This window comes from Narcine bancroftii, chromosome 14, assembly GCF_036971445.1.
Source record: "Narcine bancroftii isolate sNarBan1 chromosome 14, sNarBan1.hap1, whole genome shotgun sequence".
Lineage (NCBI taxonomy): Eukaryota > Metazoa > Chordata > Chondrichthyes > Torpediniformes > Narcinidae > Narcine > Narcine bancroftii.
In genome coordinates this window covers 15,523,332-15,549,646 of record NC_091482.1, presented here as the reverse complement: position 1 = coordinate 15,549,646, position 26,315 = coordinate 15,523,332, and the positions used below count along the sequence as shown (strand labels likewise).

Here is a 26,315-nt window from a genome sequence, read left to right as displayed (position 1 = left end):
AATAGCAAGAAAGACATCAATGACATGAGCAAAGAGACAAGGAAAGCAGTGATTTCCAACAATACTCAAGGGTTTGCTACAGAAACCACCCATGGAGAAGCTTGTGGCATGGTCCATTCAATTTGGCCCTCCTTAAAGGAGAGTCAATTTTGATGTGAGCAGGAAATGTCTGCCAATTAGACCTTATATCTACCCTGACACTGCATTCACTTGTAATTAGCTGCAGAGTATTTATTGGCATTACAACCAGGTGATGCCCTTGCACGAATGTCATCCACTAAAGTGTGAAATGGATGAACAGTCAGTTTGCGAACCAACCCAAAATAAATATCGACCTTCAATAACGACCCCATGTAAAATGAGGGCGAAAGGAAATCTTAGAAAAATAATACATTTTTGCACAAGGGTCTTGTGGAGAGTAAAATTCTCAGTTAAGCTGCTCATTTTAGTCATAGGGCTAAGCCAGTCATAAGGCACTAGCAAATCCATCCATCATACAGTGAGTTTCAAGAGAAGCTGACTCTCAGATCCTGCACCACCCATTGACTGCTGCAATGATGGTCTCTGACTTTGCTTTGCTGTGCAATGTTCACATTGCAGTATGAAGTAGGAGAGGATTGCAGGAAGCAATTGGAATTTCCTCCTTTAACCATTCTTGTGTTTTCAACAGAAATTTGTTTTCAACAAATTGGATATTACAATCCTGAGGGAGTAAGTTTCTATCAGGGTATTCAGCTGCTGGACAAGTGACTACAGAAATTTGCTCAGATTGTTAAGCACATCAATTTTAATTTGTTTTTGATTTCAAATGAACAGCTCGACTTTATGAATCTTGATGAAGGGCTCAAGCCCGAAACGTTGGTCGTGTATCTTTATCTTTGCTATATAAAGTACACTGTTTGACCTGCTGAGTTTCTCCAGCATTGTTTTTACTTCAACACAGTGTCTGCAGGTTTTTGTGTTTTGCTTTGCCAAGTCTTTCAAACCACAATTTATGCACGTTGCTCCATCCTCAGTTTCTTTACAAATTTATTTTAAAAGCAAGTTTTGTGATTGATCATCAGCTGAACTCCTGTTACCTCACAAAGTCAAGGCCAATCGCAACAATGAGGGGAAGGTCAAAGGCCAAAGGTTAATATCAGCATGGGCAGATGTAATTCTGTCACCGTTTTGAGTCATTAAATGCTGTCTACTTAACTTTACATTTCCCTTGAATGTTAAAACTAGAAATGACTGAAGGATGTAGCTTTGAAAAGTTATGCTGAACTTTAATCAAATGTTGATTGGACAGCACCAGTTCTGTGCTTGGTTCTTGTTTCCATATTATATAAGAACAGTGCAAAATAGGGTGCAAGAATAACATTGGGGTTAAGAGGTTATTACCATCAGGAAAAGCTGAATAGACTGTAATTCATTTATTTAGAAAGGATTATAGCTAATATGTCTTAGCATGAACAGATGTAGAGAAAATGTTTTAACTTTAGCAAGGGACAAAGAGAAGGTGTCATAAATAATCTCCAATAAATAATTCAGGAACAACTTCTTCACCTGGAGAGGTTAGACAATGGAACTCTTATCTCACAGAATAGCTGAGAGCAGGGGCACAGATACATTAAAGATGAAGCTAGACAAGGCACAAGGAGGAAAGAAAAAGCAGATTCACAGCTAATGGAAAGAAGGCTGCAGGAGTATAAACATCAGTGCAGGCTAGCTGGACCAAACAGCTCACTTCGGTGTTGTAAATTCTGCACAACTTATTTTAATACTACAGTCTTACAATGTGGGCCATTGCACTACGCAGAACAGCAGAAGAATGGCAAGTTCCTGCTCGTGCTGTTGGATCTACCCCAGAGAGTAAAAAGAGGCAAATTTCACAGGACTAGCATTTATCACACTCCTGCAAGACTTCCACTGAATATTCTGCAATACAGGGAGCTAAAAACCTGTTTAATAGAGCAGAGAAATGAATGCCGTTACAGATGACAGCCACGAGCTGGATGGAGGAAGAAATAATTAACAAAATGAAAGTGACTCTATAACAATGCAGTGGGTCACCACATTGTTCTATAGCAATAGAACAGGTACCCCAATATACTGAACACTGCTTACAGAAATCAGTCACCCACAATAAATCTTTTATTTACAAATGAAATACTTAAACACTAAAAAATATTTTGTGTACTAAAACTAAACTTTATTCAAGTTCCTATTATTATACGAAAAAAAATCGAGCCCATGGTTACTGGATTGTCTATTGAGTGGGATAGCCTATCACTTCTGTGGAAATAGAGAGTCCATTCATACACCTCAAGGTTCCAAATGGACACAGCATGTTCATCAATTGGCTACTCATGCGTAATATATTCACTTCTATTTGTACAAATATCAAACCACTACCGCAGCAGGATACCTTAGAACAAAATTACCAAAATGATCTTTTGAAGGGGAGGTTGAGAAGATTCCACCAATCCTTTCAAAAACAATTGCCTAAATCAAAGTCACCCTACACTGAGAAATAAATTCAAATATTTTTAAGCACACAAATGGATTTATTGAAAAAGGAAAAGATATATAATAAACATTCAAGTTTCTAGAACACAGGGTTATCTTCCAGGGAAGGTGGAATCTGTACCGACAGGACGGATTGCATCTGTACTTAAAGGGGAGTAATATCCTTGCGGGAAAGGTTGTTTGTCTTTTCCCGGGATGAGTTTAAACTAGGTTTGCAGGGGGAGGGAATCCAGTATGTTAAAGGATAAAAGTCATGCAAAGACTGCATGTATAAACAAAAATCAAAGGTTTGTACGTGATAGAAATTTTCTTAGGTGTATTTATTTTAATGCAAAGAGTATTGTTCAAAAGGCCGACAAGCCAAGGCCATGGATTGACACTTGAGATTATGATATTGCTGCTTATTAGTGAGACTTGATTGCTAGTTGGACAGGACTGGCATGTTAATGTTCTGGGGTTCCAATGCTTCAGATGTGATAGAAGAGGAGGGATGAAAGGGGGAGGAGTGGCATTGTTATTCAGGGAAAATATCTCAATTGTGCAAAGTCAGGACAGCCGGGAAGACTTGTCTACAGAAGTCATATGGGTGGAGTTAAGGAATGCAACCCACACTGATTGGGTTGCATTAAATACCACCCAATAGTCAAAAAGAATTGGAGGAGCAAATCTGTGGAGAGACAGCAGATTGATGTAGGAAGTAAAAACATTGTGATAGTAGGGGATTTTAACTTCCCAAATATAACTTAAGGAAAAAAAGACATTTTCCTAAAAATTTGGCAACCATATTTAAATTTTATAGGAATACAGCTATAGTGTGGATCTACGTATCTCACTGCCTTGCCTCCCCTGTCTATCCTTCTACTAAGGGAGGGACCGGGGGGTCCATTCCATCCCAGTCAAGAAAAATGTACCATCCTATGTGCTGGCTGTCAGGCCATGACAAGTCCCTGATGTGTTCCCTACCTTTGTTGTGGGTGTCTTGAATGTTGTGTGTAATTGAGGTTTGTTGAGTATGGGGAGGGGGGGGGGGGGGGGGGAATGGCTCGGACTCAACGGCTAATTTTGAATATATTTAATAACTGTAATTTCTGATTGATTACTGGAAAATGAGTTCAAGTTTGAAAATTTATAAATAAAATATTTTTAAAAAATTGGACAGGTTAGGACTTTATTCCTTGGAGTGAAGAAGAATGAAGGGAGATGTGATCGAGGTTTACAAGATTATGAGAGGTCTTGACAGAGTGGATGGGAATAGGCCTTTTGCACTTAGGTTGCTGGAGATAAATACAAGAGGCCATAATTGTAAGCTGAAGGGGGAGAGGTTTAGGGGAACATTACGGGGAAGTTTTTCTCTCAGAGTAGTGGTAGTGTGGAATGAACTGCCATCTGATGTGGCGAATGTGAGCTTAATCATGTGTTTTAAGAGTAAATTGGAAAGATACATGGATGTGAGAGGACTGGAGGGGTATGGTAATGGGAGCAGGTCATTGGGACGAGGGAGATGTTGGTTAGCAACAGACTAGAGGGGCCCAACAGCCTCTTTTCTTTGCTGTTGCATTCTATGGTTTTGTTACCATAGAATCCATCTACACATGGTGCTGTCTGTGAGGTGTTTGCACATCCTCCCTTCGTCTGCCTTGGTTTCCTCCTACTGTTCAAATGTACGGGATTATGGATTAATTTGTGTGTAATTGGGTGGATCGGCTTTAAATGGCTGGAATCAGCTTCTTCTATGTTGTAATTAAAATATTTAAAATACTTTTTTTTCAGTAGAGTTTAGTTTTATATGGTGATTGGGCGATTCACAATATTGGACTGCTGATGAGATTTGATTGGTGAACCTCCCCCACAGTTTGATGATCAAATTCACAACATGCAATGGTTCTCAATGAATTGCCCAGCCTGGAAACAAGCTTTTCGGCCCAATTCGTTCAGGCCAAAACACTGGACCCTCCCATTAATTCCATCTCCAAGCACTCGTTCTTACACCTAAGCTACACAAATGCTCATGTGGACACTTCTGAAATGCTGCCTGTGGTCCAGCTTCAACGAGTCACTCTGGAAGTGCATTCCAGGTACTTAACATCCTCTGGCTAAAGGTGATCTCACTGATATACCCTCTGAATCTCTTTCCCATTACTCTGTGGCATCTAGCTCTGATACAAGGAACACATCTACTCTATTTACACCCTTCATAACTATTCATGTCCCCTCATGTCATCCACCATTCCATGGAGGACACAACAAGGTTCTCCAGTCTCTCCTCATAATTGAACTGCTCCACCACAAGGAATATCCTGGTGAACTTCCTGTTACTCCTCCAGCCTTATCACATCCTTCGTATGGATTGGCAAGTAGGACTGTACAGTGCTCCAGCTAAGGTCTGACCAGTTTTATAAAACCGAAGTCTAAGCCCCTCTATTTCTGTGTTTGATGCTCTAGCGAAGACTAGTGTTCCATATGTCTTTCTAACCACATTATCTACCAGAGTTGCCATCTTCAAGGGTCTTTTGACGTATGGACAGGAAGGGCTTGGAAGGATGCCAAATGCAGCCAAATAGTATGAGTTGGTTCAAAAAGACTGTTCTGTGCTGCATGACAACCTTCCACATTATCAACAACTCTGGAGTAAAACATGAAAGTCTGCAGACACCATGCTGATGTAAAAACAGTGCTGGACAAACTCAGCAGGTCAAAGAGTGTACTTTAAATAACAAAGATAAAAATCCATAACCAATGTTTCAGGCTGGAGCCCTTCATCAAGGTATAGACAAAATGATGAAGACCTCCAGCCTGAAACAGTGGTCATGGATCTTTATCTTTGCTGTACAAAGTACACTGTTTGACTTGCTGAATTTCTATCAACAACTCTACTAATTTTTGTGTAAACCATGAAGTTACTCACCTTGCCTTTCACGTATATTACAAGCTGCGAGGCAATCCTTGCAGTGACGTTTAAGAGGCGTTTAGGTAGCTACACAAATAACATCCAAAAATTGATATGGTCTCCATTTTGACTGAGCTCAATGACCGAACCTCCACAATTTTTTTGACTGGATGAATTTTTTATTTCCTCATTTCAGGCCTAATAGGCATACCTCTTATTTGAAGGCTGCGACCCTCTGGCTCTTGACCCCAGCTTAGAGATAAATTACTCATATTATATCTACCCTGTCATGCTCTGCAAGTGTATTGGGCTTATGCTTGGCCAGCTTAATGCCGGCAAAGAATTTCCCAACATTTTTCCTGAGCTGACTTCAAAAGGAAATGAGATGTGCGCATGGTAACATTATCTTTACAGGACAACGATGGGCCAAACAAATGAATAGATCCCCTATGTCTCTCATGTTTATGGAACATAATTCAGAGTGCATTGAATATATTTAAAAGCAAACATTTGTCTGAAGAAAATAAACACATGCAGTTGCCCGGTCTTACAGAAGAATACTAGAAAAAGGAAAGATGAGATTCCAAAGCTCCTCAAGCCTATTCTACCATGCATTTTCATGGCCAATGAGATCTTCACCTCAACACTACTTTGTTGGATGGGCTCCACAATCTCATTCTCCATTAAAGTAGAAAATCGAACCTGACCCTGAATAAACAGAATGACTCAGCATGCTGCCTTAATGTCCATTCCCATTACCCCTGTATGCCATATGATGGCATTGCTCTCATTTGCTTGATATTGCTATTCAACATTTAAAGCATGTCTTTCAGAAATCATCACATTTCAATTCAGAAATGCATTGGTATCACAGAATGTTTCCGAATGGGGATTTGCAGTCCCTGATACTTTTGTCCTATGAACCCCATGCACTCCACCACATTTTGTTGCGATTGGAATTCATTCACTGTAGATACATTAACACAAGTTTCAGATGGCACCATTCAATATTATTCCTTGGATGAAAATCTGCTGTAATTACCCTTTAAACCAGCACCATAATCTTTAAAGACTTAGTCTCGAGCTTTATGGAAATACTCATCAACTGGTCATTTGCAAAACACAAATCTGCAGTTTTAATCTTCATTATTCTGTCCTGAAAATGTGGATATTTTGTAAAATATAGAAATCACAAGAATAATTATTTATCAAAATTGTTTGAAGTTAAAGCAAGTCTGTGCTCACCAATGAGCAAATTCATTGTACAAAACAGAATAAAAATCTTACAGCTCCGACAAACACACTAATGTGGCCACCTCTTTGCTGTTAATCTTTTCACACAACATTTGGCTTGTCACAATTGAATTGCAGAGAGGCAAATAGGTGTTCTGGGCACCATCTTAATTTTACAGTGCATTTAAGATCATCTTTGCTCCCCTGAACTCCTGCCAAAGCCAAAACACACTTCCCTTCTAAGAAAGACAGTAACATTTTAAATGCTCTAAGCTCTTTTGTTTCTCTTCCTGTTTCTGCACGCTCGCTAGTGCCTCATTTATACACAAAACCACTCAAGCATTTTAGAGTGTCGTGTCATTGAAAACATCTGGGTAATTGCCATCATTTCATCATGACAAACAAAAGGACATCCATTTAACTGTCCCTTGAAGAGTGTCAGCCAAGAGAGGCAAGAAATGAATCAGATAAAATTATAACGGTTGGTGTTTGGCTGTAGAGTTGGTGGGGTGGGGGTGGGAGGAAGAAAATGGTGGGGGTGCAAGGAAATAAGACAATTTAGGAAAAGAAAGTGCTGGGGAGGGGATAGAAGTAAAATACATAAGCCCCACTGCATTAACAATCATTTACTGTAGAATGCTCTCACTGACAACTCCATGTTTTTGGACAAAGTAATGCCTTCCTTTGTGAGGAAGTGGTCCATCGAACCAGATGGCTCGAATTGACCTGTGCCATCAAACACGCCAGAGCTCCAGAGGCAGGGAGAATGCCTGCCGCTCTGCTCGTTGCATATGTCCAGTTCTGATGAAGGCTAACACAATGGGTAGCTCCAGTAATGAGCATCTAGTTTTCTCTCTCAGTCCTTGATACCACTGATGCACAATTCTAACTGTTTGTAATTTATTTACGAATCACAACATTCGAATCTTTAATTTTATGTTTCTCCAATAGAGTACCGCTTAGTAACATTCAATAAACAGATTTGTATAACATGCTTTATTAACAGAATGTGGGAGTTCTAATTTATATGGAAAGGAGAGAAAGCTAAGATTTAGTAGTGGTCTTCAAAGTAATGAGCCAAATCATACTCAATAGAGCCTGAGGCTTCAAAAATCTTTTGTGACCCTGCAGATCTAATTGAGCACAAAGCCTCACGGTTTTAAGTGTTCTGAAGCAGAACAAAGTGTAAGAGTGATCAGGTGTCTGGGAGTGGATCCAGGTGCCCTGAACCTAATGGCCTTTAGACTGCTCAGACAGATTTGAAAATAGTTAATAACCTTACTAAAACTAAAGTATTTAAAACAAAATTGATACAAATTAAAAGCATTGATATCAAATTAAGCAAAATACAAAAATAAAACACTTTACCTGCACTTTTCAATTCTGGTAGTGCCCTAACAGGGTGGAGCTGAGGGGCCAGATCCGAAAGGGTGTCCAGCCCGTCAGCTCACCATGACTAACCTGGGCTTATCATTTTAGTCTAGGAGGTTTGCCAGGCTGGCATCAGAACTCAGGTACAATGCAACTTTCAACACAAGCACAATTGTTAAAAATGCACTGACAGCCCCAGCAGCCCAACTACCACCCCTCCCCACCCCCATCATCAAGAGATTGTTCGAAATTCTCTTCCCAAACGAAAGCAAAAAAACCTTTCAGCCCGATGAGAAATTTTGGTCAATTAAATGGGGAGAAGCTGTTCCGAGTGCTTTGGGCTAAGCAGATAATTGGCAAGAAAGCCACACAGGGGTGGGGTTGTAAGTGAGCTTTTTATAAGTCAACAAATAAATTATAAAGTGGAGAAGGCCAGTTCATTAGAAATTATCAAAAGGAACTTCAATTTAAAAGATAAAGTTTGCAAAACAATGAAGAAAAAGATTAATTTACATAAGTTTCAGAACCAACAGATTATGGGACAAATGATCTCTCTCTATTCTGTACGAGTCAAAATCTGGGATAAATCACTGGCTCCATAAACTTGTTCTTTTGTACTTGGTCTACTGAATGGATAAAATTCCACTTTCATATTATATTTTGTGCACTCATTTATGAGCAGTGTGAAGGTGCTGACAAGTTAAGGAAGTGTGAAGCAACTGCTCTGAGAGAGAGTGTAAATGAATAATCCTCTCTCCTACCCACCCCACCAAATGCATCTGCTGAACTGTTAGATGCAAGATACACATTTTCTATCCATAGGAAACAAATTTGTAAAAACACACCACAAAATATCTCATCTGGTCAATTCCCTGCTGAAAAATGCCATGGCTATGAAATGGTCAAACTGATGCAAGTGTAGACAAGGATGGCCTTATTGAGATTTGGGTTGGAGTTTCATTCCATGTTGTTTGCATCTCGCCAGCTGATGGTACAAAAACTGGGAATCATGAAGAAGGCTCGCCACCAGCTATAATTCACGAGTTTGAGAAGATTTGGCACGTCACTAAAGACTTGAAAATTTCTACAGGTTTACCGTGGAGAGCATTCTGTCTGGGTGTATGGAGGTGCCAATGCAAAGAACAGGAATAAACTCCAGAGAGTTGTTAATTCGAACAGTGCCATCATGGGCATCAGTCTTCAAGGACATCTACAAGAGGCAGTATTAAGAAAGCAGCCTTTATCCTCAAGGACCCCCACCACCCAGGCCATGCCCTCTTCGCACTGCTTCCGTCAGGAAGGAGGTACAGGGCCCTGAAGATAAACACTCATTGGCACAAGGACAGCTTCTTCCCCTCTGCCATCAGATTTCTGAATGGACAATGAACCACAGACACTACCTCACTTTCTCTTATTTCCTTGCACTATTTATTTATTTTGAAATGTAATTTACAGCAATATTATGATCCTGTCACAAAACAATCAATTTCCTGACAAGTTCGTGATAATAAATTCTGATTCTGAATTAAGGCGCTGCCAAAAAACCAAATGTTTGTCCACCCCCACAAGCCCACCAAGTACAATATTTGAAGCTCTTGGGAGCAGGTTTACAACATCCAAACTTATTTACCAGAATATCCCTCTACTTTATGCAAACAAGTTCCCTCTTGCACCTCTACAATATCAATCAAATACCTCCACCACCAGTCCGCATGGGCTGAGTGTTTATTCTTGTTTTGTTTTACTGCACAACAAGAAACCAGATTCACTTTACAACGCTGCATCTTACCAATATCCTTGATTTAGAGCAGTTGCCAGGGTGATGGGTGTAAATGCGGATGAGGTGAAGCAGGAATGAATAAATTGAGAACAGTGCATCTTATTACTTACCTAGCTCTTCCTACCACCACTGTCTGTGCCCACGGTTGCATAATTTCAATGAAGGATCCACTGTCAAAGAAGCCACTCTGCCATTGCCCTTTTTGTGCTGCATGAATAAAGAAAGCGCTGATTTTGTTTCCTCTTTTTTTAAGCACAAGATTTCATCTCATTCAAGTTTTAGTAGTTAGCCATCTTGAACCATTCTTTACCTACGAAGAAAACCTGATGACTAACTGCTGGATCTTTCCAGAGATTGCTACACAGATGTTCGTGAAGCCACACATCGATGTCCAATGTGAATGGAAGGTTCAGAATCATATTAAAATTACACACCTTGCCTCTAATTACAATTTTTTTTTGCAGCCATTTCACACGCAAGAAAATTAACTACAATTCTAATATCCTCATTCCTAGCTAACTGAAGTTTGGGGAAAAAATAATTTGATAGAGGGCTTGAAGGAATGGTTCAGTAAATTTGCAAGGTTACATGGGAAAAAAAACAACATAAGGCACAAAAAGCAATTTAAACCCCAAAGGTTTAGATAAGCAATCGTGTTGGCTTAATTACTTTAGCAAGTGTTTTAATCAAAAGTCAAACTGTAATTACCATATTGTTAGTCTACTTCTCAATCCATGTGACTTCGACCCTACAGTATAATGTTACCATCAATCCTGAATTTATCTTGAAGTCAGGTGTCACTGACTGCCTTTTACATTCCAAACCGGTGTTTGTTGTCAATATGAAGAATATTGCACTGCCATCTTCTGTAATAAATTACTTTAACTTTTAACCTATGAGAGATCTGAAACAACTTATCATTGGGAATCATCTGCTCTTTAAACCTCTCACTAAATTAGGAGCTGGAGTCACTATACACTGCTGGTGCAGCATTCTAGAAACATGTACAATTACCTCAATACAAGATAATGAATACTGAAACAAGTGGCTATTTTGTGAAATTGGACCATATCTTTCTCTTGGTATTTTATTCTTTAAGCCCACACAAAAAAACATGCATCCATCAAGCCTCTTGGAAACATATTATTCATCTCATCAACAACAAATTACATTGATATTGTTGCTAACATGCAGACAAACACAGTTGTCACCACACACACCAAGATTCAACAAACAAGACAACTAATCTCAATTTTGACCAGATAATTTGTGCAATTCTTTGAAAGAAGCATTTAGAAAGTTTCCAGGTAGTCTCTGCATGACATAACAACAGTGATATCAAGGGAATTAGTTGTTTATGAAATGCACGAGAGGTTTCAAAGAGGCTTGATATACTAAAGACGTGATTGGATGCCTGCATGATCTACTTTGCTTCTATAAATTATTCTACTGGCTTTAATCAGGCAATGCAAGGTTCCCTCAGTATTAGAGTTGGTATTGTAGAAGCATAGAAATGCAGCATACCAAGTCTTTGCCCATCGACTCCAATATAATTGGACGCAATGGGTCCATTCTGTCCAGTGCCTTGTGCATAATGCCTCTTAAACATAGTGATTGCGTCTGATTCCACCATCCCTTCTTGCATCATGAAACCCCTGCAATGGAAAAAATTCTATCTACATCTTCTAAGCCTCTTAAATTTTAGACTTCATCAGATCACCCTTCATTTTCTGTTGCTCCAGGGAAAACCCAATTGGTCCAATCTCTCCCCCATAACTCAGTCTACCAATCCAAGCAATATCCTGGTGAATCTTCTCCAGCTCATTAACACTTTTCCTGTTGCAGGAAACCAGAGCTATATGCAATACTTTGTTAACTGGTGTCTCATCTGAACACTCAAGCTTTTATATTCCATGCTCTGATCTATGAAGGCAAGCATGCCATCCATATGTCCTCTTTACCACCCTATCGACCGGTGTTGCCACTTTCAGGGAATTATGGATGCACTCTTTAGTCACTCTGTTCATCAAGGAAACAAACACTAATGTTATGTCCTGATGTCCCAAAGGGAAAGTTGAACCCATCAATTAACTCATATGCAAGAATTGTTATCAAACCACCCAAGCCAACACAGGGAAAGCATTTTTTAAAACTTTATTTATTCATTCAAGAAACAAATAATATATGACATATGCAGCAATTAAACATGAACGTGTTTATATATATATATATATAAAAAGAAAAAAGATTTAAAAAAAACACAGGGAAAGCTATTGGGAAAATGCACATTGCAATCACTGATAAAGTGTAAATGTAACTAGTGTGGCCCTCTAAACGATGATACTGTACTTAGATAAAAGTTAGCGTTATGGAAATCCAGGTATGGTAAAACCCCCAGTATCCGGCACCTATAGGTATCAGTAGATGCCAAAAAAGTGAATTTGCTGGTTGATTGAAATTGCGTGTTGGGCGGATTGGCGACCTAACCACTAGGGGAACCAATTTTAAACTTCTGTATTTTACCTATATTTTCAGCAATTGTTTGAATTCCAGGGATTTTACTGGATAATGCTTAAAGAACCAAAATAAGCAACTGCTTCATGAGAACCTTATCAAACGAAGCAAACTAGATGCTGTTTGGGAAGATGACCAAGAGAATAGTCAAATTCCTCCGATTTAAATAGCAATTTGAGTGAGAAAAGAATTGTGGGGAGGGATTTCTATAACTTACACTTTTGGCAGCTGAAGGGTTTGCTGCTTGTGGTTGGAAATTTAAATTCATGGATGATCCTGAAGACATAATTGTTGGAGACCAAATATCTTGGAAGATTTAATAGGGCTGGGGAAATGGAAGAGTGAGAGTATGAAAGCAAATAGAAGAATTTTTAAGTATTAAGTACTACATGGCCAAGAGCTAAAGCAAATAAGCAAGCACTGGACTTATGGGTCGTTGGGACTTGATGCGAGTGAGGAGTGCCAGAATTTTGGATGATGACCAGTTTGCTTAGGAGTGAAGGCCAGGAATGCACTGCAGTTGTCAAGCCTGGAAGTATCAAAGGCATGAGGGTTTCAACATCATTTGAATGGACACCTATCACCCTAATGATACAGAGGCAAAAGTAGACTGCCTCCTAATGGTGTAGACATGTGGCTTGAATTCCAAATGATAAATCTAGTAGATCAAATCAACTTCTACAGGAGAGAAAGAGAAGAAAAATGCAAGGGCTGGGGTAAGTCAGACTACATTTTGTTTGAGCAAACAGCTAAATTAATTGATCAAAAAATTGAAGTAAAAAATTAAAAGAGAGAGAAATACTTGAGCTGTACCTGAGGATGGTGCAACACATTAATGCTTCAAATTCATCATTCTTCTTTGGAAATGACCTGCTCACTATTTATTTATGGCATTTTTTTAAATTTGTTTCAGATTTCCAGCATTTGCAGTCTTTTGCTCCGGTTACTAGATAGCCAACTAAATCTAAAAGAATTAATTGATGCCACCACAATACTGAAAATAAACATACCACAGTGCAATTGCAACTGAAACACAAAACTTTCTTTCCCTTACTTGGGTGCGACCGTCCAGCAAGCATCCACCGAGGATCATAAGGGGCTTTCGTCGGAACAAATTCAATAACTCTATCAATGGGGTCCTTGGGTTTGAGGATGGGCACGGAACTTGTCACTGTCTACAGATAAAATTATTCAGAGTATGAAATCAACACAATTCGCAAAACACTATTTCATGATGATTTATTTTTAAGAAAATTGTGAGCCCAATCCACGGTAAAGGTTGGCTGTAGGTATGTCCATGAGATAACCTTTCAAATAAAATGGTAAAAAATGTCTTGCTTCCAAGTCACCCCTAACCAAGTCTTTCCACTCATAAACTATAAAATTATCCAAATAAACAGTTTTAAAAACATTTACCACCTGTTAAACTTTAAATTCAGTATCAGCATTGTTCTCCCATGTATATGCCTCAATCCTTACCTTCTGTTAATTGTGTACAATTGTGGTTTATTGTCTATAAAAAGAGTTTTAGTGCAAAGCATTTAACTTCTAGATGGATGAAAATTAATAGTTATATCATTTGCAACTGTAAACGTTGTTGCCCAATGTCCCTGCAATAGTTGACTCTGCTTGCCATCACTTCATTTCTTATTAAATGTACAGGACTCTATATACACACAATACAATACAACTCCGATTATCCAAAATGGTCGGGACCAGGCCCATTTCGGATAAACTGCTTTTTCGGAGAACCAATCATTTTTTAAAAACAGCCCAGTAGCAATGGCAAATCACTTGTAACAGTGTTTAAACAACAACAAACAACAAGGGAAGGCTTTTTAAGCATTAAAATAAGGTTTAATTCTCACACAAAAAAAATGCTGGCCACCACTGAACACTGACACCTCCCCACCGAGACCCTGCTCCTGCTGCCGCCGGGAGCATGAGGTCCCCGGTCAGTTTGGCTCCGATATATACATACACACACACACACACACACACACACACACACACATATATATATATATATATATATATAAATATACACATATATATATATATATACATATATATATATATATATATATATATATATACACACATATGCACACACACATTTATATCTCTCCCTATCTTTATTTTATATACATACGAATGTGTACACACACACACACACACCTATCTATCTATATATAGCCTCAAAAGTACAGGCTGTTGTCTGTTAAAAAGATTTATTTTGTCTGTGGCATTTTTGACTAAAGATTCTTAAATCTCCAGCTCTTGTCTTCCAAGAACAATCCGTGTGCAAATTTGTCAAGCACATAATAACACTTGGCACAATATATTAACATATATTTGAATTTTCTTTGTTGTGTGAATAAATAAATTAAATAACTATTAACTGTTAAATACTTTATTGTATGGTTTACTTTAGGCAATAGAGTGGATTCAGCCAGTAATATAATACTGATTATTACCAGTTACACCTGCAATTGTTGCCTACCATCATTTTCTTTTAACAGTTGCCATAAATAATAATTTGGTAAGCACATGAACATTTTTGCTCAAAAATCCAAACGAGATACATACCTTTGGCATGTAGGACAGCCATTGAAGAAGGATGACAACTCCCTCAAAGTCGTCATAAACAGTTGTGTGGGTCACACCATTGTTGTGCATGATCTGGACACCTCCAAGCTGATTGTTGGATGTATACACCTCTCGACCTAGCACCTATGAAATTTAAAATATAAACCAACATTAAACATTGAAAATAACATTCAACACTTTTAATGGCTCAGTGTTAACACACATACCCTTGACCCGTTTTGCTCAGGCTGCATGTGTGCAGATTGATGTGGGGTTGGGTTTGTTTGAGTTGCAACATCTTCTAGTAACATTAAATGCAAGTAAAGATTTTCAGTCACAACAAATATTCAGTCAAGGAGTGATGAGCAGGTTAAATAACTGCAAGGAAATCAAATAATCTGGAAAAATAATAATTGAAATAAGAAGTCTTGTATCCCAACCAAGAAATGCAAATTCTCATGTGAAAAATTTCCAAGATATTGCTGAGTTTGAAAAATTGAAAAAACTCCAATTGTTAATTCCCTGGTAGACTTTTAACAGAGGATGTTCAAACCAACAGATAATATGCAAAGATCTGTTGACTGATATCACCCTCTGCTAAGTTAAATAGAAAAGTAAAAAGGTAAATCTAGAAATGCTAAGGTCTCTTTCAAATATATCACATCAAATTTAAAAATGAAAATAAAAACATAATTGCAAATTATATAAAAATATGACTTTCCAGATGCATGACTGCATACAGAATGTGAAGGACTCTGTACCATAGAAGCAAACCAGTCATTTTTGTATTTTACAACTACTTTAAAAATTCTGATAGAATTTGCAGCATTTTTAGTTTTTGTAAATGCTTGAGTTTGAAGAGTAACAATATTCTTTTGGTTAAGAATTAGAAGAGGGTTTGAATTTGATTTGTGCCACTGGATTGTACAGGAAATTAAATGCAGTAGCCTTTCCTGAGGCAAACTCCCCAGACTCCTCGCTCGGCAAGGCCACTGATTCAATTCTAGGTTGCATGCAGTCACCAATCATCGAACATGGAAGGTGTGCCACAAATGGGGGCATATTGTCAACTGATGTTGACAAGAACACTGCAATGTGCTCCACTACCCCAGATCTTGGGGAGAGGAGCACATTCCTTCTTAAAAATGTAACTGTAAGGGTAAGCCTGGAATTCAGCCAAGGAATGGCTGTGAATTCCTTTCTGGTCCGATAGTCTCATTACTCTGACCCTCAGAGAGTACAAGAGATCAGTACCTCGTTAAATCATATTTAACAGCAGTCAACTTGAAGCAGAGGACTGCAAGAGAAATTTGCACCATTAAAGATATGAACACATGCAAAGCATTTTCTCATTTCTAGAATAAGAAGCTTAAAACACAAGAACCAGTACAATTGTGATTCTGGTAACATTTTGACATTGCTGTCCATATAGGCCATTTTTCCAGCCACTTTGTGCAATGACAAAGCATGTACAACAATCCAGAAGAGAGAGGCAGCTAAATTCCAGGTTTGGCATTGGGGACTCTGGCATTGTTGTACAGTGCATCATCCACATCACTCAGATGGCAAAAGACTGACCATATTCTGAATCAGCTACATCTACTCATGATTATCCTTGCCTGCAGGGTTCTAAAGCATTCAGCATTAACCAGCAGGGACTCGAGCTCTAGCACTACCTGAATAACAATGCTACACTTTTCCTCTGTCCATATCCTTGGGGTGGAAACCAAAGGATGCAACAAGCCTGCAGCTATTCAACATCCTGCCTGGCAGTGTAGCCATTTGTAATAACACTTCTGTGCCATGGGCAGTTTATTTTATGAGGAGAAAGGCACATCATTGCAAACACATAAGTCTGGCACTGTCTGCAATAAAACACAGGCTGAGATTTCGACTGTTTTTTTTTTCTTTTTCTTTGGCTTGGCTTCGCGGACGAAGATTTATGGAGGGGTAAAGTCCACGTCAGCTGCAGGATCGTTTGTGGCTGACAAGTCCGATGCGGGACAGGCAGACACGGTTGCAGCGGTTGCGAGGGAAAATTGGTTGGTTGGGGTTGGGTTTTTCCTCCTTTGTTTTTTGTCAGTGAGGTGGGCTCTGCGGCCTTCTTCAAAGGAGGTTGCTGCCCGCCGAACTGCGAGGCGCCAAGATGTACGGTTTGAGGCGATATCAGCCCACTGGCGGTGGTCAATGGGGCAGGCACCAAGAGATTTCTTTAGGCAGTCCTTGTACCTCTTCTTTGGTGCACCTCTGTCACGGTGGCCAGTGGAGAGCTCGCCATATAACACGATCTTGGGAAGGCGATGGTCCTCCATTCTGGAGACGTGACCTACCCAGCGCGGTTTGATCTTCAGCAGCGTGGATTCGATGCTGTCGGCCTCTGCCATCTCGAGTACTTCGATGTTGGAGATGAAGTCGCTCCAATGAATGTTGAGGATGGAGCGGAGACAGCGCTGGTGGAAGCGTTCTAGGAGCTGTAGGTGATGCCGGTAAAGGACCCATGATTCAGAGCCGAACAGGACGTCGGCTCTGTATACGCTAATCTTTGTGAGGTTTTTCAGTTGGTTGTTTTTCCAGACTCTTTTGTGTATCTTTCGACTGTATCGGAGAGATATCCCAGACAATAAAAACCAGCAGCAGGAGTTTATGCAATGAACAAGATCAGCGCTTCCCCTCTTCACAAGGAAGTCTCTTCAGCCCAAGTTCCCCATTACGCGATTTATGTGATGACAATTCTGAACACACAGGATGATAGCTCACCTGTGACAGTGAATTACCGGTGTTCTTCCACCAGTATGAAAGACCCATAACTCACCAGCACTCCAGGTAAAAGAAAAAGTTACAGAGTTTTTCCATATGAGAAAGAAATAGTTGGGGCCCCTCCAAGTTTTAAAGAAGCAATTCACTACTCCCAGAACGTTCTAAAATTATATAACTTAAATTGAACAGATAAAAAAAATATCTAAGTATCCTGCATCAAAATTTCTTCCCAGAATAAATTTCAGAAAAGGATTGTCTATAGTTCTGTTTGAAAAGAAACCATAGGGTCCCACAATCAGGCATATCACACTCTAGTTAAGGGTATTCGCTTACATTGAAACATTTTGGCATATAACCCCTCAGAATACATTTAACTTCTTTTGGAAATGTGCCTTCATCAGTCAATAATTTTCAAAGCAGTCAAGTATGAGCTCAGTTTAATATTTCTAGAGTTAGCTCAAACGGCGACAAAAATATTCAACAATCTTATCTTTTTTTTATTCATCTAACTCTGTGGTTCAAAATTCCTTCAGATTTTCTTTTTGAAATACCTTTTATTAGTTGGACCTTTCTATCTCTTGTTTCCCCTTGGCAGTTCAAACCATTTATACCTTAGCTATCCAGCGAGGTGACCTGAACCATGCACTTATTACTTTTATGAGGGCAATGGCAGTGACTCACCCAATATGTGGCATACTGCACCCAAGCTTCTCCCAGATAGCATCAGTAATAAACCTACACTGAAAACGAGTTGCAAAAAAATATGCAATTTTACATCTACAAAGCAACAGAAAACAGTACCGATACATCATTTTTAAAACAACAAAATAGTCCAAGGTGCTTCACGAGGTGGCTTTATTCACCATTGGACATCAAGTTACTGAAATAATTTTGTGACGTGGTAGATAAAGACTTTAAAGAAGGGACACAGAACACTGAACTCTATAGCACATTACAGACCCTTCAGTCCACAGTGATGTGCCGATTTAATGACCTTACTTTCCCAACCACAAAACCTTGTATTTTTGTCAGTTCCATTTACCTATTTTTATTTAAAATTTAAACATACAGCATGGTAACGAGTCTGTGCTGCTCAATTTACACCCAATTAATCAGCCGGCAGGAGGAAACCAGAGCCCCATGCAGACACAGGGAGAACATACAAACTCCTTACAGACAGCACAGGATTCAAACCCTGGTCTCAGTCGCTGGCACTGTAAAGGCATTGCACTAACCGTTAAGTCAACCACGTCATTCTAATTCTCTTAAAAGATCCTATTGTACATGGCTCCACCACAGTTGTCGGTATGGACTCCATGCATCCACCACTCTTTTTTTTTTAAACTTTATTTAAGATTTTATAACATGAATAACATATAGGATTACATTAAAAAAAATTAAGAATAAAATAATAAAATTACAATACAGTATCAGTAATCTAAATAAACTATACCCTCCCCAATAATTATTACACATTAATAACCCAACTCAAATTAGTCCAACCCCCCTTCCCCCCCCCAAAAATAAAGAGTGAAGAATGAATAAAGTTAATAATATGTGAGAAAAAAAAAAACCCACTTACAAAAAAAACAAAAAGCATCCAGCACTCTGTGTGGAAATATTTACCTCTTACATCACCCTGTACTTCATCCCAAGCATCTTAAAACTATGCCCATTCAGCTTTGGGAAAAAGCCTCTGGCCATCCAAACAATCAATGACTCTCATCATTTTGTTCACCTATATCAGGCCACCTGCTATCCTCCATTGCTCCAAGGATAAAAGACCAAGTTTATTCAACCTATTCTCATAAGCCATGCTCTCCAATTCAGGAAACATCCTTGTAAATCTCTGCATCCCCGCTGCAGCATCCACATCTTTCCTGTAATGAGGTGAACGGAACACAAAATTCCAAGTGGACTTTAACAAGGTCTTGTAAAGCTGCAACATTACCTCCTGGCTGTTGATTCAATCCCACAATTAATGAAGGCCAACTCACCATATGCCTTCTTAACAACACTAATTTTTGAACAACTAAAATTGCAAAGTACAAGATGGTAGGTTTGAAACACTACCCAACTTGGCAACTGAAGCTGGAATTAAGTATGTAAAGGCACCTGTTCTGAATGAGGTTCGATTGGCTACTGATTCCATACAAAGGTCATGCACCATCACACTAGCTCACTTAACAACTTTAGAGGAGTCACGTCCCACGAGCAATTCTGCAATCTTGGTGGCCCTTGGAGAAATTTCCACACAAACCTGTTCAAGTAACAAGCCAGGTTATAAGAGTACATCACAAATTCAGAGTCTCTATTCCAAACCATCCATGGTCTTCAATGGCAGAAAAGTTTTAGGCTTGAAGTCAAATTCTGCCAATTCCTGTACATTTGTGACACCACTCAGTAAGTTACTCATTTCATTTTGCACTTATCTATTTTGCTCATGAAATGAATACTCACATTTCACTTAACGAATTACATTTATTCAGTGATATAATTATATGGTTTTTTTTCCAAATTCATACTCAAAATATATTTTAGAAAATGCTAATATGTCCAAAGTTGTTAATTACATTTTTGCCAAAGTTATGTTTTCGGCTCTTTCCATTATAAATCCACTATTTGCTTTCAATACCAAGGAAGATTAAATAATAAATATATTTTTTAAATCCCATGGTGATTTGGGCATCAGCTACCAATTAATTCAAATATATGCTATTGTCAGTAGTTGGCAACTGACAAATTACAATTCAAAGAGACAGTAATCTGATAAAGGATTTAATCACGAGGCTCAAATTGAACACAGCAATAAATACTGGTTGTAAGAAAAGAATGCAACAAAAAAAGTGCCATGCAAGAAATTAATGCAAAAGCAGACCACGGAGCCTCTTATGTCACCTCTGCCAATCAACAAATTGTCTAATCTTCAACCTCAGCATCACTTTCCTTCACAAACCCTATTCTGTCAATTCCCTTATGATCTAAACCCCACCCCCCCCCCCCTTAAACAAACAATACATATATCATGCAACTTCTAGGAGGGATGCAGTATTATTTTTATTAGAAGTTGAGATTCTGAGGAAAGGTTTAAATTTGGTAACAAGTTTCCAAAAGATACAATGGTTGATAAAGAATGCAAATTAAACCAAAACTTGCCAATGTTTCACCATAAAAAGTCACTCACTAACAGAAGAATATTTTGGCAAATCTGCTTTTCTTCCAATAATCTTTTTGCCCTAGATAAACACAGGAGTGATTCTTGCTGGGAGTTCCACATTGAAATGCCACCAGCTGAATATGGATCATCAGGATGGGATTTTCAGAAAAGTGGGCAGAGGGGCTTGATCCTGTGCTGCACTGTTCCATGGATGTACCATATTGAACTCCACATGGAGTCCAGTGAAGTACAGTGATCTTGTAGCAATTTCCTAACAGTTGTACTGAGGATTTTATCTGTTGAACCTAGATCAGCTGAGCCTGGCACAGGAGCAGCTAGTCCATTCCTGTGGCGGCCCTTCATAGCTCCCCCACGAGGCCTCACAAAATGAAGGACGAACGCGACGATCCAGCAGGCTGGATCCCTGCCCTCCAATTGGCCACAACCAAAAGAGCTTAACTGGCCCAATCAGTGCTGAAGGGGTTTTGACCACACCCTTCAGCTTGAGAAATAAAAGCAGGGCTGTGAGCCCAATAAAGCTGCGATTCGTGTCATTCTTTTTGGGAACAGCATGTTCTTTCTGCGCTAACCTGCATACAGCTATAACTTCTCCTGTGCTATAGGCTTTGCAGAGCCATAGCTTGTTGCAGCTAGCTACATTTATTTAAATAAAGAGGACCAGCTGTGTGAGAGAAGGCTAGTCTTAGTTCATGAGTAATGTCCTACTAATAGAATTTATTTTTAAAATTTATGATACCATAAGACATAGAAGCAGAAATGGGTTTTTCAGCCCATCAAGTCTGCTCTGCTATTCAATCATGAGCTGATCCATTTTCCCACTCAGCCCCACTGCCCTGCCTTCTGCTCATAATATATGACATCCTGACTAATCAAGAACCCATCAATCTCTGCCTTAATTATACCCAATGACTTGGCCTCCACAATTGCCTGTGGCAACAAATTCCACAGATTCACCATCCTCTGGTGAAAGAAATTCCTCTGCATCTAAGTGGACGCCCTTCAATCCTTAAGTTGTGCCGTCTTGTCCTAGACTCAGTCCTACTATGGGATACAACCTTTCTACATCTACTCTGTTCATGTCTTTCAACATTCAAAATGTTACAATGAGATCCCCCTCCATTCTCCTAAATTCCAATGAGTACAGGCCAAGAGCCATCATATGATAACCCTTTCACTCCCAGAATCATCCTTGAGAACCTCCTCTGAACCCACTCCAGTGTCAGCACATCCTTTCTAAAATGAGCACAGAACTGCTCACAATACTCAAAACAATGTCTCACCGGTACTTCGTAAAGCCTCAACATCACATCCCTGCTCTTGTATTCTATTCCTCTTGAAATATACTTGATAACTTGAGGCCTTTGCTATTGTGGAGCAGGGTGCGATTAACCTTCCAAGACAGCAAAGAGTGCCTCTGTTACTGGATATGAAATACCAAATTTAAAATTCCCATCAGGAAGGCCTCTGGAACACAAAGTCCTTCAGTCCCCATCTACTAAAATCCACTGAGGGGAACCTGTCCTTATCCTTAACAGCCCCTCCTTCAACTCCTCCCATTTCCTCTAGCTAGAGGGTATAGCTATGAACATGTGCAAGGGCCCCAGCTGTGTTCAAGAGTCCTTGTTCCAATTCTACTCCTATATTTCAATGATTACATTGGTGCTGCCTCTTGTAACTTAACAGAACTTTACAATTTCATTAATTTCACTGCCAACTTCCACCTTGCCATTAAATTTACGTGGTCTGCTTCTGACCCCTCACCCTTTTCTGGATCTCCCAGTCTCCATCTCAGAAGGTGGACTATCCACAAACATCTGTTACAAACCCAATGACTCCCACAGCTAACTGGATTATACATCTTCTTTATCTCCTATGGATGCGGCCAGACCTGCTGAGTTTCTCCAGCATTTACTGTGTTTTTTTATACTTATTCCCATCCTGTCTCTTGCAAGGACACAAGCCCTTTCTCCCAATTCTTCCATCTCCACCACATCTATTCCCAGGATGAGGCCTTCCACTCCAGGATATGCACCTTCTTTAATGAACGTGGAATCCCCTCTGTGTCATTGATAAAGCTCTTACCCTCACTCCATCTCCACACAGACAAAACAAAGACAGTCTATTTGGTCCTCACTTTCCATCCCACCAAGCTTCCCATCCAACATATTACCCTCTGCAAAGTTCAGTGTGATCCTACTACCAGTCACATCTCCATACCACCCGTACTGCTTTTGAATGGGACAAGTTTCTCCAAGACTCCCTCATCCACCCTTCCACTTCCACCCTACTTAGGCAGTTTCCATTGTTATCACAAAATATACAAAACTTTTACCCACATCTCCTCCCTCAACTCCATCCAGGGTTACAAACAGACCTTTCATGTGAGGCAGAGCATATCGTCCAGCCTGATCTATTGTATTCGTTGTGGCCTCCTCTACATCGGTGAGACAGGACACAAATTGGATGACCACTTCGATCACCTGAGGTCTGTCAGTGGATCGAACCTTGAACTCCCAGAAACCAGCCAATTCAACTTCTTTCACCATTCCCTCACACACACATTTGCTCTCAGTCTCATCCATTGTCAGAGTGAGACGAAAGGAAAACTTGAAGAACAAACCGGATTCCTCTTGGACAGCCTTCAACCCAACGGCATGAACATTGATTTTTCTACTGTTCAATAACCTCCATCTGGTTCTGCCATTTCCATCTCTCTTTGTCAATTCCAGTCCTTATTTTTCTCTCCAACTTCCTCCCCATTTCCCAGTGGTCTCTCCACCTCTCCCATCTTCTGTCCAATTCCCCATCACCACTTAACCCCCCCGAAGCTTCTTTCCCCCTTGACGTATGATATCTCCCCTTCCTACTCTCGTCTTGATAAAGGATCCCTGTACCAAACAGAGACTGACCATTTGCATCTGTGGATGCTGCCTGATCTGCTGAGCTCCTCCAGTGTCTCATTGTCTCCTTCAAGTCGCAAGAGTTTCGCACAAACGGTGACTCATCAGGGGGGGGGGGGGGGCATATATCCAACAGTTGGCTGCAATGAAGATGATTTCAGTCGTAGAGAAAAGGTCAGTTACTACCTGCTTCACGGGTTAGTGTTGAAAGGGGGTCAACTTGCCTCGCAACCAATTTGCACCCACTTTTCCAGGAAACAGTTAGGATATGTCACAGTCCTTCTGGACCTCCTTTTACAGATCTTTCCCCTCAAGCTGTGGATTAGCAATACAGCAAAAGCTGTGACTCACAGGCAGCAAAGCCACTTGACAGACCACTGCTCCCCAAGCACCGAGAGTTAAATCACCACCATGCCAAAGCTGAACAAATTTGCATCAAATGCTCATCTCATTTATTTTACATTTACACTATAAGTGGAGGCTAGTTTCATTCCCGAGCAGATACATTTTACAGTTTTATGTTCATTTTGGCCCGTCAAAAGGTGAGTTCAGGATTTCTTAAGTTATGATGAAGCAAGAAAAATAATGAATGAAATGAGGACATGAATAAGCCCGAGGGAGCGCAATTATTTGAAGAAACCCATATTTTACATTTTTCAATCTCCAAACAGTCACTGTGAGTTTCCACTTAGAACTTCAGGAATATTGGTGCCTTTACTCTTTAGGTTTGGAATTTATTCCTGAAAACTAAGAAATTTCATTGGTTATGAGCCCACATTCATTTCTGAGCATGAAATTTCAAACAACATAGAAACATAGAAGATAGGAGCAGGAGTAGGTCATTCGACCCTTCGAGCTTGCTCCGCCATTCAACGAGATCATGGCTGATCTTAAAGTTCAGTACCCCGTCCCCGCCTTCTCTCCGTAACCTTTAATACCCTTATACTGAAGAAACAGATCTAATTCCCTCTTAAATAGATTTAATGAACCTGCCTCTACTGCCCTCTGTGGCAATGAATTCCACAGATTCACCACCCTCTGGGTAAAGAAATTCCTCCTCATCTCGGTCCTAAATGGTTTGCCTATTATCCTCAAACCATGGCCCCGGGTTCTGGATTTTCCCATCATTGGAAACTCCCCATCTGCATCCATTCTGTCCAGTCCTGCCAGAATTTTATAGGTCTCTATGAGATCCCCTCTCAATGTTCTAAACTCCAGCGAGTACAATCCCAATTTGCGCAATCTTTCCTCCTAAGTCATTCCTGCCATTGCAGGTATCAGCCTGGTGAATCGCCTCTGCACTCCCTCCATTGCAAGAACATTCTTCCTTAGATAAGGTGACCAAAACTGCACACAATACTCCAGGTGGGGTCTCAGCAAGGCCCTGTACAGCTGCAGTAAGGTATCCTTGTTCCTATACTCAAACCCTCTTGATATGAAGGCCAACATACCATTTGCCTTTTTAACCGCCTGCTGTACCTGCATGCTCGCCTTCAGAGACTGGTGTACAAGTACCCCTAGGTCTCTCTGCACTTCCTCATCTCTTAATCTATTGCCATTCAATATGACAACATGTCCAGAAAAGCCCCTGCAAGCTGCAGACAACCCAGGACCATGGTGTTTCTGTGGAACAGAGAAATTGTTTTTTTTAAAATATCTGTTCATGTTACTGAAGTACTTGCACTTGTCAGTAGTTTCATGGTATAAGCAGATTTTCATCGCTCATTGCGTGAAGCAGTCAGGGTCAGCAGTTGTGAAAATATGATCGCACACATGGAACCAGTCGAGCCCCTCTGTTTCAGCTAAGACATTGAGCACAGGGTGCAACCTATTAATGTAAATGACAAGTCAGAGCAGAGGAACCATGAACCAAGTGCAGTCTAACCTTGAGGGGACTCTGCAGTGACACAGACGGATGCTCAGGACTGTCAGGGATGCAATTTCTTTGATATTTAGTGGTGTCCCTTTTTATCAGCTTTTCCTTTTGAATACACAGCAAGAGTATTTACTATTTTAATGGCCGTAGAATCACAACAAGAAGATTAAACTCAACAGATTAATTAAGTAGGTTCACTGAATAGAAAAGCTGCCACTTGCTAGATTAACACTGCTAATATTAAATATACAACAGACACCTATCGAGCTCCGAGATATCCTGTTAGATTTAAAGGGCACTCTCAATTCAACTGCAGGTAATTTTATTTTGTTATGGTAGACTAGAAGGAACATTTTTCCTCCCATTCATTTATTCCGATGGTAGCACTGGAAACAAATCTTACTAAATATAAAAGTTGAAAATGACTAATATTCATTGAAATAGGATTTTTCTACCAATGTAATTTCCACATGGAGTAAAGCACATCTGAAAATATATTTCATCCAGTGGTCCATTTACCCATCAGTTTGAACTGAGCATGTTTATCACCCTGCAGACCTCAACTTCCTGGAAGGATGTCAACATTCATCGGCAAAACAAGCCATCGGTAAAACTCATGGAGCACCGAGATCTGTGGAGAGCAGTGCAAACAAATGGTGGTGGTGAAATTAGAAGAAAATGTTAGTTCAGTCACAATTGGAGTACTGTAAGCCAGTGTT

General features: G+C 39.8%; 1 protein-coding gene across 5 annotated transcripts in view; it reads right to left on the bottom strand.

Moving 5' to 3' along the window:
- Window positions 1–26,315, bottom strand: part of acaca (acetyl-CoA carboxylase alpha) — a 266,819-nt gene that overhangs the window by 55,590 nt on the left and 184,914 nt on the right. For all 5 annotated transcript variants that reach the window (XR_011348882.1, XR_011348881.1, XM_069911758.1 and 2 more), the window contains 3 exons: window positions 14,886–15,029; window positions 13,351–13,471; window positions 9,893–9,989 (listed from right to left, as the gene is read on the bottom strand). Coding sequence is in view for 3 of the 5 variants with exons in the window: in XM_069911758.1 (XP_069767859.1) it covers window positions 9,893–9,989; window positions 13,351–13,471; window positions 14,886–15,029 (362 nt within the window). In the remaining 2 variants the exon portion in view is untranslated. The remainder of the gene's footprint in view (window positions 1–9,892; window positions 9,990–13,350; window positions 13,472–14,885; window positions 15,030–26,315) is intronic.